Source organism: Jaculus jaculus, chromosome 8 (genome assembly GCF_020740685.1).
Source record: "Jaculus jaculus isolate mJacJac1 chromosome 8, mJacJac1.mat.Y.cur, whole genome shotgun sequence".
Taxonomy (NCBI): Eukaryota; Metazoa; Chordata; class Mammalia; order Rodentia; family Dipodidae; genus Jaculus; species Jaculus jaculus.
This window is the reverse complement of record NC_059109.1, coordinates 65057895-65074929: the sequence shown is the minus strand read 5'-3', so window position 1 is coordinate 65074929 and position 17035 is coordinate 65057895. Positions and strand designations below refer to the sequence as shown.

Below are 17035 nucleotides of genomic sequence, written 5' to 3'. Positions count from 1 at the left end.
TGATGGCTGTGTATGTTGTAAGTATGGACTTGTAGATAAGCTAAGAACACTGCTGTCATCCAACAAAACATGCTGACACATTATTCATGGAGCATTTTTAATTCTGAGATCACAGCAGCAAAATACAAGGAAGCATCCTGATGGCGATCTCAGTCAATTAGAAAAGACCTAATTAGAACTAAATCGAGGACTGGAGAGATGACTTGGTGGTTAAGATGCTTGCATGCAAAGCAAAAAGACCCAGGTTCAATTCCCCAGGACTCACATAAGCCAGATGCACAAGGTGGCTCATATGTTTAGAGTTCATTTGCAGTAGCCAGAGGTCCTGGTGTGCCCATTCTCTCCTTCTCTCCCCCCCTCCTCTCTCTCTCTCTCTCTCAACAATAAATAAATACTTTTTAATTTAAATAAAACTAAAACAGGCCGGGTGTGGTGGTTCACACCTTTAATCCCAGTACTTAGGAGGCAGAGGTAAGAGGATCGCCATGAGTTTGAGGCCACCCTGAGACTCCATAGTGAATTCCATGTCAGCCTGAGCTACAGTGAGACCCTACCTCAAAAAAACAAAAACAAAAACAAACAAAAAATAAATAAATAAAATAACTAAAACAAAACATCGTATTGTCCTTCACAAAGACCCATAGCTCATCTCCAGTCGTGGCCATACTTCCCCCTCTTTCCTGCAGACATATGTGGCTCCTCACAGGCAAAAGCAGGGGTTATTGGTCCACACCCTTGATTCTGGGAGGCCTGTGATTTGCCTGGAATTCCAGACTAAGTTTAAAGATAGTCTGGTAGCTTCCAACTTTCATTTCTAATGGGAAATCATGAACTTCGGTGTAAAAAATCTGGCTGCACTGCTGGAGAGACCATGTGGAAAGGCTACGTGTAGAAGACAATCTCAGACCATCAGGAGGAGCCCCAGGAACTCAGCCAACACTGAGAATGCATGGGCCTATTCCAGCCCAGGAGCTTGCAGCTATTCCAGTCAGCCTACAGTCAATTTATGGGATTAAAGCATGCCACTAAGTATTTGGAGGCTGTTCAGAAAAGCTCCAACACACTCAAACCCACGGTAAGGCCTAGTCACTGCATCTGGACCTCTGTTTCCCCATGTAGAAAAACACATTCAATAGCTCCACACTAAGGGGTAAGTCAAAGCAGGTGACTATAGGAATGAGAAATATAAAACCTGAGAGATCCACTCATCTGTGATTCCTAACTTGGATCAGCCAGAGATGCTGACATAACTAATAGGCATCTTGAGGACCAGACAACAGGGAGGGTGGAGCGGGAGAGAAGGGTAAGAATGGGGAAAGGACAAAAAACTGGACCCAAATAGAAATGGCACCATAAAATCCTATATCCTGGAAGACAGACTAAAAGGTTGAACCCTCATCAGGACCTTAGAGGGAACACCTGAATCAAAATGGCCCTGCAGAGGGTAAGATGAAGCCTAACCTTAATTTTCTCCTGTTTCTCCTTCTCTCTCTTTTCTTCTTTCTCTTCTATATTACTTATCTTTTCTCTTCCCTCTTTTCCCTTGGTTCTGGCCTGTATTTCCCAGTCCCAGAATGCAGTTAACACCCACAACGAGCTGCAAAGTTTCCCAAAAGAAGACAGACTTCTGTAAGAGCCACCAAAGGTTAGTGGTAAGACTCTACTGCCAAAGACACCATATGTTTTCAGAACAGAACATGGAGAGACCTGGCTGGAATCTGGAAAGGAGCCAGTCCCCAGACTGTTAGCTCATCTAATGCCAGAAGGTGCTACATGAGCTACTGGCAGAAAATGGCCAACATCAGTCTGAGCAACTCGAGGTCTAAGCTACTCAGCAGCAAACAACATGACGTGATGCTCACCCAAATGCAATAGTGGCACACAGCCATGGTGGGTAACCAACTGCTCTTGGACTGGCTAACAGATCCTCTCAGTGGGAAGGAACCCATAGCTGGAACTGGGAAACAAGTCAGACTTATATCCAAATAACGAGTTTGCTCTCTATTGTCAAGCCCCCATCAATCTTGGGCTACAAGAGGCCTACACCTATTAAATTATCTCTAAACTAACAATGGTTATCTCATTTAACCTGGGCTTACTTCATTCTCCACTGGAGAATCTGCTTCTCCTTTTCAGATGGAAGCAGAACCTGAGGAGAGAAACGTGTTGCTCACCACACTTCATCAAGGCCTCGGCTGAAAACATAGAGTATCTGGGGAAATAAGCAAGAGTGCTGCTTTCTTGGTGAACCTAATATCAGCACAAAGGTGAAGGAGATAGACACAGAGGACACTCAGCTCCTACCAAATCAGAGATCCAGAGGCACAAAGGCTCCCAAGAGCCCATCACTGAAGTAGACCTAAAACGAACCCAACATGGCTCAGGGAAATTCATGGAAGAGGGGCTGAAAAAATTGTTAGAGCCACAACTTGGAACATTACACATAGAGACATTGCCTCTTACACATAACTGATGACTACCCCAATAATGTACGACCCACAATCCCCATGGGGATAACTGGCCTACCCAAGGAGGAGGGTCCCTTCAGAGGAGGAGACAGGGACGAGGGTAAAGATGGTAACAACATGCGCTGTTTACACACTGAGTATATCCACAACTAATAAAAAAATAAATAAAAACCTGAGAGACCCTCAGCAGAGCCACCTCCTTATTTCCCCATCCATCCAACCATTTAGATAAGTCACACACACACACACACACAAAAGTGGTAGGCACTATACTGAAGTGAAAAAATCATGCTGTCACTCAATTAAGCACAACAGTCACTGTGAGGAGCAGAGACATGATTCCTGTCCTACAGAATTACAAGAAATCATAAACCTGTTATGATAAGCCACCAGGTTTGGAGTTGTTACATAGCAATAAAAAACAATTGAAAGTTGTCTTACGATAGCTGTAGCCTGGAGCTAAAGAATGCTCTTGGTTCCCTTTATTTTCTTGGGAATGGTGTTATTACATCGTTACAAACTTTAATCTATATGGAGGTAGAGATACTCTAGAAGTCTCTTACCCTTTGTGTACCACAAGCAGCTGGCCAGATGTGTCACTACATGAACCTCTTCCTCCTTACTAACTCCTTGCCTTTGCTTAGACCACCATCCACTCCTTGTCTCTATCTCCCTACTTTAATAACACACTTGCACATTACCACCACTGCCACGAAGAACTGATCATGTTGCTACCTTAGACTACTCCACTAACTCCCCATCCTTGTCCTTCACAACAATCAGGAATGTTATGTTTCCATTAGTCCCTCTCCTGTCCCTAACAACATCACTCTATGTGTAGCCTCACAAGATGACAAACTGCATGACTCTACCACTCTCATCTCATCAACAGAACAGTGCCACTAAGAGCTATGCAGCAAAATGCTATCCAACTGTGGCCAGTGACCCCAAACACATTATACCTCCTTCACTTCATGGTTTTTCTACTCAAATGTTTCTCCTATGTATTTCCTCCATTTTGTCCAAGTTCTAATCTACATAATTGACCTTGCTCAGTCCATAAGTGAATCAAAATTGGTCAGAGAAAAATTATCTATTGAATCTCCATCTCATACCCTATTCCTAGGAATGATTAGAGATAAACAACAGGAGATCTCTGCTTTTATTTTGGCTTTTCAAACTAGGGTCTCACTTTAGTTCAGGCTGACCTGGATTCACTATGTAGTCTCGGGCTGGCCTCGAACTCTCAGCAATCCCCCTACCTCTGCCTCCTGAGTGCTGAGATTAAAGACATGTGCCACCATGACCAGCTCTACTTTTAAGGGTGTTGTGTTATGTTGCTTTTTAGAGGTAGGGCCTTGTTCTAGGCCAGGCTGACCTGGAGTTCACTATGTATTCTCAGGGTGGCCTTGAACTCACAGCGATCCCCCTACCTCTGCCTCCCTGAGTACTGGGATGAAAGGCATGCGGCACCACACTCGCCTTCAAGGGGTTCTTGATCCTAGTAAATGGTCATTTTTATTACATAGTTCAATATTTTCAAAATATTTGCATAAAGGGCCAACTACCCAATAGTCTACTTTTACAAGCACTACCATCTCCATCATAACTACTCTAGTCAACTGCTATGGGGTGTGAGAAGCCATGGATAATTAATTCACAAATGTACAAGCCTTTGTTTCAGCAAAACTTAATTTACATGGCTAGAGAGATTTATCAGCAGTCAAAGTCACTTGCCTGGGTTCAATTCCCCAGTATCCACATAAGCCAGATACACGAAGTGGCACATGCATCTGGAATTTGTTTGCAGTGGCAAGATGCTCTGGTGTACACAAGCCCTCTCTCATTATCTCACTCTCTCTCTCTGCTTACAAGTATATAAATAAAATATTTTTAAAAACTTAAATTTCAAGAACAGTTAGCTTGGATCACAATTTTTAGAACCAATAGACTTTTAGTGTGACATCTTTTGTGATTAATTCTACCCCCACAATGCTTTCATTGGCTTGTAATAGCACCTGCCTTCAACAACTGTTGAGTTTCCACCATAGTACAGTAGAAGAATAATCTGGGGGAAAGAAGTATCAGGAGTATTCAAGAAAGAAACTTGCCACCTAAAAAATTGATTATAATTGAGAAGCAACGAGATATTAAAAGAGTATGTGTACCCAGATATCCCAACGAGATTCCCCTTGCTAGTCTATTTCCCTGAAGCAATTATGTGGAACTCTGTATCCTTGTGTTTTGTTTTTTTTTTTCCTACATGTTAAGTTTACAAAGATGTTTAATCTCCCTCTTAAGGAGCTATGTGTTGAAGGATTAATATTTGTAAAATGCAATCATGGTGGATACATAAAAGCTCATTCTTTTAACCATAACTGCTGTAATTTAATAAATAAAAATTGGCTTTGAGTTTAGAGGCAACTAAGATTAAAATTAAAAAAAAAAAAAAAAAAAAGAGCCAGTGGAGCATTGTGGCACACGCCTTTAATCCCAGCACTTGGGAGACTGACATAGAAGGATTACTGTGAGTTTTAGGCCAGCCTGGCCACAGGGTAAGTTACAAGTCAGCCTAAGCTAACCATGCCTCAAAAAAGAAAGAAGAAGGAAAAGTGGAGGAGAAAAAGGAGGAGCAGCAGCAAAGAATTAAGTAACTTTACCAGCTAAGGCATAAGATACATATCATATCAGTTTCCCCTGGGAAGAGAAATGTATACTCTAACTCTGAGAGATACTTCTTATATCAAACACCATAACAAGAGATTCTAAAAGATATGACAAATAATATTCTCATGTGAGAACCCTGGACAATATAGGATCTTGTATGTGAGGATAATCTATCACTCTGATATAATATTAAAATATAATACATACACCACCCAAGAACATAAAATATTCAGTGTTTTATTAATATCTTTGCAGAAATAGTAGGAAATATTTTATTTAACTAAATAACAGGATATGATTAGCTACATTTAGGATTTGCAAATTAACACTAAAAAGTATTAGTAATTTTAAGTGGAATTTTATTGTTCAGTAGATATAAAACAAAAGCATAGCCAAAATTAATGGGAAAATAAAATTTAATATTAAGACTTTGTCTTTAGAACTTAGCCTCTGTATAAATTACCTCTCACTTTTGTAAAAGGGGAGGGATAAAATAACCCATCCATCAAACTCTTCCTATATTAGTAATGCTTATCCAATTTAACCTATGCTGACTTCGCTGTCAGTTGGAGAATCTATTTTTGTTTTTCAGAAGGTAGCAAGACCCCAGGAGATTAACCACCAGGAGAGAAACTACCTCTCGCAATTCAGCCAAGGCCCAGGTAAAACCACAGAGGAATTAGGGAGACTAGCATGAGTGCTGCTTCCATGCTGCTCCTGATACTCAGCACCAGGGTGAACAAGACAGATGCTAAAGCAGAAATCTGGACGCTCCTAGGCGCTCATCACTGAAGTAGACTTAAAACACACCCACCAAGGTTCAGGGAAATTTGCAGAACAGGGGGCAGAAAGATTGTAAGAGCTACAGGTTGGGATGTCATGCCCAAAAGCACTGGCTCCCCCTAGTAACTGCAACCCCAACAATGCATAACCCACAACCCCATGGGGAACACCAGCAACCCCACTGAGGAGGGCCCCAGTGGAATGGGGGCGGCGAGGAGGGAAAAGACGGTTCCACCATTTGATGTATCCATACAAAGTATGTTCTTAATTTTAAAAAAACATGCCATAGAAGTATTGTGAGAATTAAATGAACTATATAAGTAAAACATAGAGTAGTGTCTACTACATAAACACCATTTCAGCACTACCTACTGCTATTATTATTTACTATAGGGTGTCCTCATTCACAAATTTTTTGATAATATAATAGCATGAAATAGATACATAGCCAATGAAACCATATTTCACATTTTTAAAAAATATATATATTATTTATTTATTTTAGAGGAAGAGAGAGAGAGAAGGCAGACAGAGGCAGAGTGATATGGGCATGCCAGGGCCTCCTGTCACTGTAAACAAACCAGACACATGCAACACTTTGAGCAACTGGCTTTACGTGGGTACTGGAAAATCAAACCCAGGCATCAACATCTTTGCAAGAAAGCACCTTTAACTGCTGAACCATCTCTCCAGCCCTACTTCGCATTTTGAATTTTGATCTTTTCCCTGAGGTAACAAATGTGCAGGTACAACATGCTTGGCAGCCTTTACCAGTGTGCAATTCTATCAAGTCAAGGAGCATCTCTATTTGTTTCTTGTTTATTTGTTTCTGTTTTTTGAGGTAGGGTCGCACTCTAGTCCAGGCTGATATGGAATTCATTATCTTGACTCAGGTTGGCTTGGAACTCAAGGTGATCCTCTTACCTCTACCTCCAAAGTGCTAGGATTAAAGATGTGAACCACCATGCCCTTTATTTGTTTTTGCCTAGTATCAGAATCCATCCCTTTTGCAGCCTGTTAATTCCTGGTTCCTGATTCTTAGTCTCCTACTAACTGTTAAGCCTATCCAGACTGTAAGTTGTATGTCTCTAGCATTTTACAGACCTAAATTCAGATTAGCATTCCATCAAGGCTTCTAGAATTAATGAACTCTTTCTCATTCAATAGTAAGTTAATAGTAAAATGCTTATGACAGGATGATTGCTTTTGACGAGTTTACAAATTTAATAATATTTTAATAATGTTTAATAATTGTGAAATACTGAATTCTCGTATGCCTTCTATATGAGGTTGAATATTTTATTGATTTCAACTGGTGTTGTTGTTATTGTTGTCATTCATTTGTGTATGTGGTGTGGTGTGTATGGTGTATGCACGTATATATGCTATGTGGTGTCCCATAGGCTAGCCTACAGTGAGGTGAGCATCTCCAGAAGTCAGGGGAACTTCTGGTGTCCCACTCTATCACTCTCCTGCCTGGTCTCATTTGAGTTAGAATCTCTTTACTGATCCCAAAAATTGCTTCTTTCCCCCCCCCCCCACAAGCTCTGGAAGTTCTATAGTCTCTGTTCCTTTACTGGACTGGGGTCACAGGGGAACATGGCTATGCTCAGCTGCTTCACATGGGTTCTGGAGATTTAAACTGTCCCAGGCCCTCATGTTTGCACAGAAAGTGCACTGCTGAGCCTTCTCAAACCCTGATTTCAACTCATTTGCTAAGTTAGTTTCTAGAATCACAGAAATTGTTAAAATAGTTTATTTTTCTTTAATATTGAAGCCTTCACATTTAAAATTAAAATTCCAAGAATGAATGAGTCAGTTAATTGGCTTTTTGAATAATATTCCTCATAATTTATTTAGTATTTTGTCATTAGTATAATTTTTAAAAAACAAAGGGATGTTTAATACTCTTTAAAATCCAGATAAAGTTGAAGATATTTATGTACTCCCATTCCCTTCAACCCTCACATCATTTCACTGTTGGTTGATATATATTTTAGTTAATTTATACTACTAACAAACATTTCTGTAAATGACTTACATGTCCTAACAGTTACAAAATGAGTCACATAAACACTTTGTCTCTTTTTGTTTAAAGTGTGGAATTACAGAAACTTTCCATTTAAGAATATCTGTATTTTTAAAATTATGTTCCAATATTTTAGCCTATTCATTTCAATAACTTCAAAGACAAACCATGCCACTGCAGGAGTCTTTGCATTATATGAAATTATTTAGTCCACATGACCTCAGATGAAGTCTTCAAGTCATCTTTGTAAAGTAAAATGGCCTTTTAAAGTCTACAAAATATTTCTGGGCTCCTTGTTGATGCTCTTTGTTAACAATAGACTTCTGTTTAATTAATCCCCTAGAATTTGTCATCAAATGGTCCATCCTGTATACTAATTATGCCATGTGTTTATTTCTGTTAACAAGACTTCCAGAAAAATATAACTAAATAAACAAACAACAAAAGGAATCACACTCAAAGGGACAAACTGTGCAAAGCACACCAGACTCTTGTGTGCCTGTCAATGTGTAGACCTGTCAGTCTGTCTAACTGGCAAAAAGACGCAGTACATACTACTGCAGGCTGGAGGAAAAGAGGGTTCACTTTAAGGAATTTTTCCCACTGACATGAAACTGCAATATTTCCTTATTTGGGAGCTAAAGCAGTCATGAATGAAGGGTGTATAACTACTGCTATTCAATAGTTGTTGCTCCCCCCTCCCTCCCTCCCTCTCTGGTGCATGTATACATGTTGTACTGTTTGTCTCCCACACCTTTTGTCTAATCATAAAGTTAGACTTTAGCTGAGAAAAATTCTTGTGAAAAAGGCAAACGTTAGCTCTACACTATTTCTCATCAAGCCACTTCAACCCATGTTCAGCAATGCCCAACAAAGAAAAATGCTATGTAAATAAATAGTAATTTGAACATACATTTTAAACTTACAAAGTTCTCACTTGAAAATAGGAAACAAAATGCACACTTTTGCAAAGTGAATGAGAACCACATTGATTCCACTTTAAAATAATAATAAAAAAAGATTCCCTGTCCAAAATTGGCGATATACTCTAAGAAAAAGTAGCAAAAGCTGGGAAGAAATTTGAGGTTGCTTAAATTTCCACGGTGGAATGACTTCTGTTGCCCAGTGAAGAGGGGGAAACACCTGCAACAGGATGGGAGGAGAGAAGACGAGCCAGGATAGCACACCAGTAAGGAAAAAAGAAAGGGAGCTGACAAGACAGAAATACAGATCTTAAGGACAGCATTTGCCACATCAGAGAAAAATGAGAAATATTTGTGGAGAGAATTGACCAGAGAATGTCAAACACCAATGAGCTTTAAGCACCTTTTAGCCAGAGGAAATATTAGTGAGGTGCTGAAAGTCACATCAGGCAGCCTCTGGGTTACACATTACTCTCTCTTCATAAACATTTTGTTTCCATCAAAATGCCAAGAACACTTCACTGTAGTCAAAGGGGTTGATTTTTCAGTGGGGAATGTTTTAATGAGCAAAAATAGAAGCTTTAAGCTATAACTGGAAAAATGTAATGCACAGCTGCTTTTCTTGATGATTTATACAGCTAGGCATGGTTAAAAGATGCATTCATTTGATACTGAAATGTAAACAAATAAAACTTCAAATTCAACCTCAGAGTGAGTATATGTTTAAAATATTGGAAAAACTTCATCCAGAAATTCTACTTTTATTCTTGTAGGCCACATATAAACATCATATACAGATAGATAGATAGATAGATAGATAGATAGATAGATAGATAGATAGATAGATGTATATATATGTAACTATGTAGAAGGTTGGTAATAACAAAATATATAACACAACCTTAAGAACCATCATTTGGGAACTGCTCAACCACATTATGGGAATGTAAACACCAAAACAACAAATGAGGAAGCCCCATGAGTTGACAGATATATAAAAGATATATAAAAGGAGAAGTATACTGAATGTTATATAAAGTATGTTCCATGTAGTACATATACACATTATATAAACATGCCTATAATATTTCTAGAAAAAATACATTAGGAAAGATATCTGAAAGTAGGAGTGAAATATTTTTTATTGTACATCCTTTAAATTATTATTCTAATCTCCATCTATACATAGTTATAACTATAGATAACCTTAATGATAAGAATTAGAAACATTCATAATTCCTACTCTATTAATACCATGTATTAAGTAGCCTTTATAGAAAAAAAAAACTTTGCAAAAAGACAGGGTCTGTTAGTGATCAAATACTGTGAGAAGTACAAAGGGGCATATTTCTATAATCATAAAATATGTCAAGCCCAACAGAAATAAGCACTGGTGTGAGTAGAAGTGTGGCATTCTATCAATCAATAAAGGAAAGTTTACTTTCTGCTTTCACACTGGGTCTGTGCCTCCTAAGTATATATGCGTTGATAACAGACAGCATATGGTTATGAGAGAAATGTCTGGCAAGACCTAATGTCTCCACAGAATTAAACCCCAATCCCTTTCATACACACACACACACACACACACATATATATACATACATACATATATACATACACATGTGTGTATGTATGTATAGTCATATATATAGCCTTGTATGTGTGTACACTTCCATAAGAATAGATAGAGATAATACTGCACAGCAAAAACACATGTTTAAAGAAAATGCTGAACGAAATGATGTCCTCTTAAGATACTATGAAAGTCAGTTTCAGCCCACTTATTATACTCACACATGCCTTGTACACAGGGTAACAAATGTCTGTTGCCTGTTTAGTATCACCAAATTTCGTTTCCAACATTGTTGGAGTCCTGGGTTTATTTTCCACAAAGGCCAAGACGGAACTGAATCATAACTATTTTCTGGGGTCAGAAAAATCACACATATTTTACCATACCCTAATGCTTACTCTGGCACTCAACTTGTCCCTTGTGTAGACAAGGACTAAAACACTGTTCAACACACTTCATTTCTGCACTGAGGCCACAAAAATGCAAGTTTTATGACATATACACATTTAAAACATTCCCCACAAAAAAGGAAACCTAGGGAACACCTCCATTTGATCACTGAGGGTCACAGAAATCAATGTACAGACCGCTCAGAAGAGCATCTGAGAATTAGGGGAACAGAATAAAAACCCTTTGTATAGCTATTGTCTGAGATCACTTAACAGGCTCCTCCAAGGAGATTAGAGAGGTCATTTCTAGTGTATCCTACTGTCTCCCTGGAGGCTTGAACTTAATCTCAGAGATTTCCCTTTCAAGAATCCAAACGGAATCCTAAGTGAATTGTATTCCACTGTTCTTGGGGAAATGGGCCACCTTATTCAGTCACCTGCCTAATTTAAATTTTCCTTTTGAAACCCCTGGGGAACGGGAAGCTGGTGAAAAAGTGTTGCAGGCACACACACACTCCATTGCTTAGACCGGCTCAAGTCCTGCCATCGCGACACTGCTGCGGCAGTGACTTGGATGGCTCCGCACAGCAGGACACCAGAGCGCTTGCCCTGCTCTGACTCCAGGGCGGGCATCTGAAAGAGACAGCCCTGGCTTCGTGAACAGAAAACCCTCGCATCCCTGCTCTGTCACTGCAATCTTTTCCTTGCCTTTGCTTCCTTATGAGAAGCAGCTGCCCACGGGGAGAGCGCTCTCCCGGCAGGCAGCTGGAGCTGGTATGCGGCGAAAGGAACGGGTTTCTTTCTCCCTTTCTCCCTCGCAGCTCCTCCCCTTCTTCCTCCAGGAACCCTTCTTGCCTCCCCAAATCGGCCTTAACAATGGCCCGTTTCCCCTCGGCCAGAACCTCTCTCCCCGAGGGGGGACGGCCGTGAGGGCTGCGGAAGCTCGGTCCCTGGAAGCTCGGTCCCTGGAAGCTCGGTCCCTGGAAGCTGCTCCCGGGACAGCCAGCCGGGAGCCTCCACCTTCCGGAGCCCGCGGAGTCAAGGGCTGCGCGGAGCCGGGAGGCGGGAGGGCGGGGAGGGGAGGGAGGAGCTGCGCGCCCCGCCGCGGCTGGGTCCCCTTACCCTTTCAGCGCATCGTGTCCGCCGCCGCCGCCTCTTCTCTTGGCCCGACTGGCTCGGGTTTCCTTCACGTTCCCAGCCTCCAAGTTGGAGTCCGCCCCGTGGCTCGTGTAGGACGCTAAGAGCACGACAAATCCGAGCGCGACCTCCAGCAGCCCCTCTCGCCGCATGGTGCCGAGCGGCCCGGCTCCGCCGCCTCTCCCCGCGCCCGCCGCTGCGCCCTGAGCCCGGCGCCGCCGGGGTCCCCCCGAGCCCGGCTGGCTGCTCCTGGCGCTGCTTCCAGTGCAGGCGGCACCTGGCAGCTGCAAGACAGACAGACAAGCCCCCAGGCGAGGAGGCGTTCAGGGACGGGGATGCTGCAGCCCGGCGGCTGGTCCCCACGCCCGAGCCCGGTGCGCGCCGCAGTTAATGCGGATAAGTTTGGACCGTTTGATGCACAGCTTGGCCGCAGCGCCAGGCCCGCCGCCGCTCGGATGCCTGTGGACCCTCGGCCTCCCCGGCGCCGGCTGCAGAGCGTGGCGCAAAGTATCCATATCCCCAGAGATCCTAAGTCAGCCTCACGGCGAAGGTCTAGCTTTACGATGATTTTTTTAAGGTCACCAATTGGGCGCGATGCGCGCGCCCTGAATGCCCTGGCTCCTCAGTGAATGCTCTCCGCCAAGCCACAGGGCTCAAAGCCCGGCGCTCGGTCCCCACCGACCACGGCGGCCACCGCCAGCCCCGAGCATCTGACGTGGAGCTGGGCATCGGGAGCCCCGCGTCAGGAAGCTGTCAGGCAGGGGAGGACCAGCGCCAGCTGTGGATGTTCCGGGACAGCCCCACACCCCGGTCCCGGTCCCGGTCCCTGCCCTCCGTGCTGCGCAAACGCAAAAGCCTCGGTGGCTGGCTTCTCAGCCCCGGTTGCCGCCCGACCCCGGTCGGGACCCAGATGCACCCACTGGAGATACGGTGGCTCCAGCTCCCAGGCGGCGGCGGCGGCTGATCCTCGGTCCTGGCCCCGCAGCCGCTGCTCCGCTCCACTGCGCTCCGCGGCAGCTGTCCCAGCTGTGGCCGCCTGTCCGCCGGTGGCACCCACAGTCTCTGCCCCGGGTCGCGGGGCCCCCTCCTTTCCCACCTCTTCAAATATCGTCCGCGCAGTGGTTTCTCGCGAGAGAAATACTTTTTTAAAAAAAGAAAGAAAAAGAAAATGACACCCCCCCTCCTACATCCCCCTTCATCACCACTCCACCCCCCTTTCCACTCCCCTTTGCCAGCCGCCGCCTAGGCCCGCTGGATTAGCGCAGTGGGAGGAGACAGAGGTGGTCGAGTCCTGCCCAGCCTGGGATATCTCGATTTGGGGTGGGAAGGAGAGAGAATGGGAAGAGGTGGAGTAGCAGTTTAGCCAGCTCTGCGGCCAGGAGGTCTAGACCTAGATTAGCCTCTCTCGTGATCGGGAATCCGGCCGGCGCGAAAAGCTGTGCCACCTGCGCCAAGAATGCGCGTTGGACACCGCACCTCGGAGGCCTGGAAGGCCCTGGAGCCCCTGGCCGGAGAGGAGTCGTGTCCTGGTTGCCCGCCTGCCTACACAGACCTGCGCCTTTTAGATTGGAACCAAGTAGAAACTGCAGGCCCAAGGGCTGAGCCAGGGCAGGTAGCAGGCCAGGACCACTGAGCCAGCTGATGGGCTGGCGAAGGAAAGAACTCCGCTGCCGCCACATGCTCTACGTCTGGAGACCACTGGAGGCGTTTTTCTTCCTCTGCTTAGGCCACCCCACCCACTCAGGCTAAATCCCCGATGCTCCAAGAGTCTGAATCAGATTTCGAACCAGAAACTGACCTGAGAAGGGGCGGGACCTCTTGCCCAGCCCCCCATCAAAATTGGAACTTGCCTGGAGAACTCTTTTGTCCTGCACACACTCACACGCATGCATGTTGCTTGTCCCGAGTACGCAAGGAAATAACGCCTTAGGAGTTATATTTACGACATCGCCATATGGATAAGATCCAGTGTCCCCGCGCTCTCTAACAGTGTGCAAGTCAGAGAATTACTTTGGGCTGTGGCTGCTGGAGCCTGAGACCCCAGAAAATCCTCATGTACAAATCGTCAATGGTCAAGTTCAACACAAACAGCTACCCTAAAAACATATGCCTCCTGTTGAAGGAGATTTTATTTTCAATATTCTGTGCCCAGAGATGAAGGCATGGGGACCGCAGCAAGTTATTCATCTTATTTAACTTCCACTGCAGGATGGACATACAGACTTACCCCAGTGACCTGCTGCACTTCCGTGATGCACCACAAGAACGTGAAGAAGAAAACAATGGAACTATGGACGGTATGAACTGATAAAAATTCTAGTCCTAGCCAGGCGTGGTGGCGTACGCCTTTAATCCCAGCACACGTGAGGCAGAGGTAGGAGGATCGCCATGAGTTCAAGGCCACCCTGAGACTACATAGGTAATTCCAGGTCGGCCTGGACCAGAATGAGACCCTACCTCGAAAAACAAAACAAAAAAAAAAAATCATAGTCTTAAGTGTGTCGACAGTGGCTAAGTACACCCTACCTTCAAATTCTCTTAGCAAGGCTGGGGAGATGGTTCCGTGCTTAAAAGGCTTGAACTAGGACCTGAGTTCAAATCCCAAGAACCCATGTAAATGCCTCTCACTTGTAATCACTGTGTTTGCCTATAATCTCAGCCCCTTGGAGGTAGAGACAGGTGATGCTCAGAGCAAGCTGGCCAAATGAGCCAAATCCATGTACCCTGGGTTTAGACCTTAGTTGAAACACTGCCTCAATAAATAAGGTAGAGAACAAGAGGAAGCCTCCACCCATACATGCACTCACATGTGCCCATGCCAATACAAACACACATGTACATACCCACACGCATCACACCAGATCCATGAGACTTTGTCACACACCCTCAATTGAGTAAAAAAATCATTTTAGGGTGGGGAAATGGTTCAGTGGTTAAAGGCACTTGCTTGCAAAGCCTGACAGCTTGGGTTCCGTACTCCAGCCACCTATATAAAGCTAGATAAATATTACTTTGCAGCAGCAAGAGACCCTGACATGCCCATACATTCTCTTTCTCTCTCTTTCTCTCCTTCTCTCTCTCTCTCTCTTTCTCTCTTTCTCTCTAACTAACTAACCAACTAACTAAAAATAAAAATTTTTAAGAGGTTGAGGTGAAGGTTCAACAATTTTACAAGCTTGCTGGCAAAGCCAGCCAATGGGTGTAAGTCTCCAGCCATCCACATAAAGCAGGATGCAAAAGGTGGTGCAAGCATCTGGCATTCCCCCGGAAGTCGAAGGCTCACAGGGTTGCTAAAGTTTCAGTTACCCATTCCCAGCTACATTCTCATCACACAGGACCATTCCTCAAACAAAGGAAGGGCTCTGCAAATAGATGTTGAAGGAACACACCAATGAACTTTACTACTCAATGATGGGATGGTGGCAACATTAAAGTCTTATCCCATTCTCCCTTCCCACCATCTGTACTAAAGAAAGAGCAACACCTTTCCAACCACTGACAGTGCCTTGGCATGTGGTGGTGCCTAGTTGTGCCTCAGCTGTCCCAGTTCTCCCTCTTGGGAGGTGATGAATGACTGACTCTTCCCTGCAGAGACCTATAGGTAAAGTTAAGCTGCCTGCTTGCCAAGTATTTCTTTTTATTATTTAGTTCATTTATTCATTTAACCATTTTAATCAAAATCCTGGGACATGAACTGATGAACACCCATGACAGAAGCTGAGATGTCAACCCTTGGGTACATTTCACTGGTAGAGTCATAAATCCTGGAGCAGCTGTTTCTCAGAATGACTACTACCAGGCAGTCATGTAAGATGCTAGAATGATTTTTTTTTTTTCAGTTCCAAAGAGGTTGAGGTCATTTTAAAAAATGTAGTTTTTCTTTGAGGGAAAATTTATGTATGTTTGTTTCTATATCTTGTACCCAGGATCCTATGCAATTCCTATGTTAGTATAATTTTTTCATTTTTAAAATGTTATTTTTACTTATTTATTTATGAGACAGAGACAGACAGACAGACAATGGGCATACCAGGGCATCTAGCCACTACAAATGAACTCCAGACACATGTACCACCATGTGCATCTGGCTTACATGGGAGCTGGGGAATCAAACCTGGGTTCTTAGGTTTTGCAAGCTAGCACCTTAACCACTAAGGGATCCCCCCATTACTCACCCCAAAAAGTTTTTTTTAAGGTAAAAATGTATTATGTGCTAGAAAGAGAATGAGAATATTTTTACCATTTTTCAGAAATTTTGTTTATTGTGGAAATATTTTAACTATTTTCATTTTCCTCAATCCCACCACTCTAAACCAATCCATTCTGACTTTCCTGCAAGCTTTTGTCCATATGGTACATCTTACATAGTTATAACCATAGGGTATGTATATAGTTTTGTCTTCTGCTGCACAGAAAAGAAATGTTCACATTTCAGGGCTTAACCTTTGAATTCTGCAGATGGGGTCCCTGGGTGAGGTTTGCCTCACCATATTTTTGGCAGAGAGCATGTACAACTGTTGAATTATGTTATTGAAATAACTTTCATTACCTCAATCCCCCAAAGCAAACAGTTCCTCTCCACCCAGAACAAAAGCTTTGGTTCCCAGACTTCATTTCACTGTGTTTTCCATGAGTTCTCTGTCCCACCCTGGTATTCCCTGTCATTTTTTTTTTTTTTCGACCAGACATAACAGATACCAGCCCAACAGCAGAGGGAAATAACGAAGAGGCCTGGCCAGCAAGAAAGGATATAACATTGGATCTATCACAAATTAAAAACATATTCTCTCTCAGCTCCAGTCAAGAAGTGTTTACCAAACACCAACTCTATGTTCCACCACTCTGGCAGACTCTGGAAGCCACGTAAAAGTGACCATACTATGTCCTAATGTGGGGGGTTCACCTTCACTCTGATGTTTGAAAAAATTTCATATAAGCACACTCCAAAAGTGACAGGCAGTAAATATTTTAGATTTTGTAGAGCTGAGGCAAAATAAACTTCTGGAAACATCTTATAGGCAAAAATCAAAATTTACCTGTGTACACTGACATTTGAATGTCAT

General features: G+C 43.4%; 1 protein-coding gene across 1 annotated transcript in view; it reads right to left on the bottom strand.

Annotated features, from left to right (window-relative positions):
- The window catches only part of Fbn1 (fibrillin 1), a 254992-nt gene extending 242838 nt beyond the window's left edge, over nt 1-12154 (bottom strand). Inside the window, exon 1 of the mRNA XM_045156152.1 lies at nt 11958-12154. Within this exon, the coding sequence (XP_045012087.1) occupies nt 11958-12124 (167 nt within the window). The 5' untranslated portion in view covers nt 12125-12154. The remainder of the gene's footprint in view (nt 1-11957) is intronic.
- Nucleotides 12155-17035: the final 4881 nt, after the last annotated feature.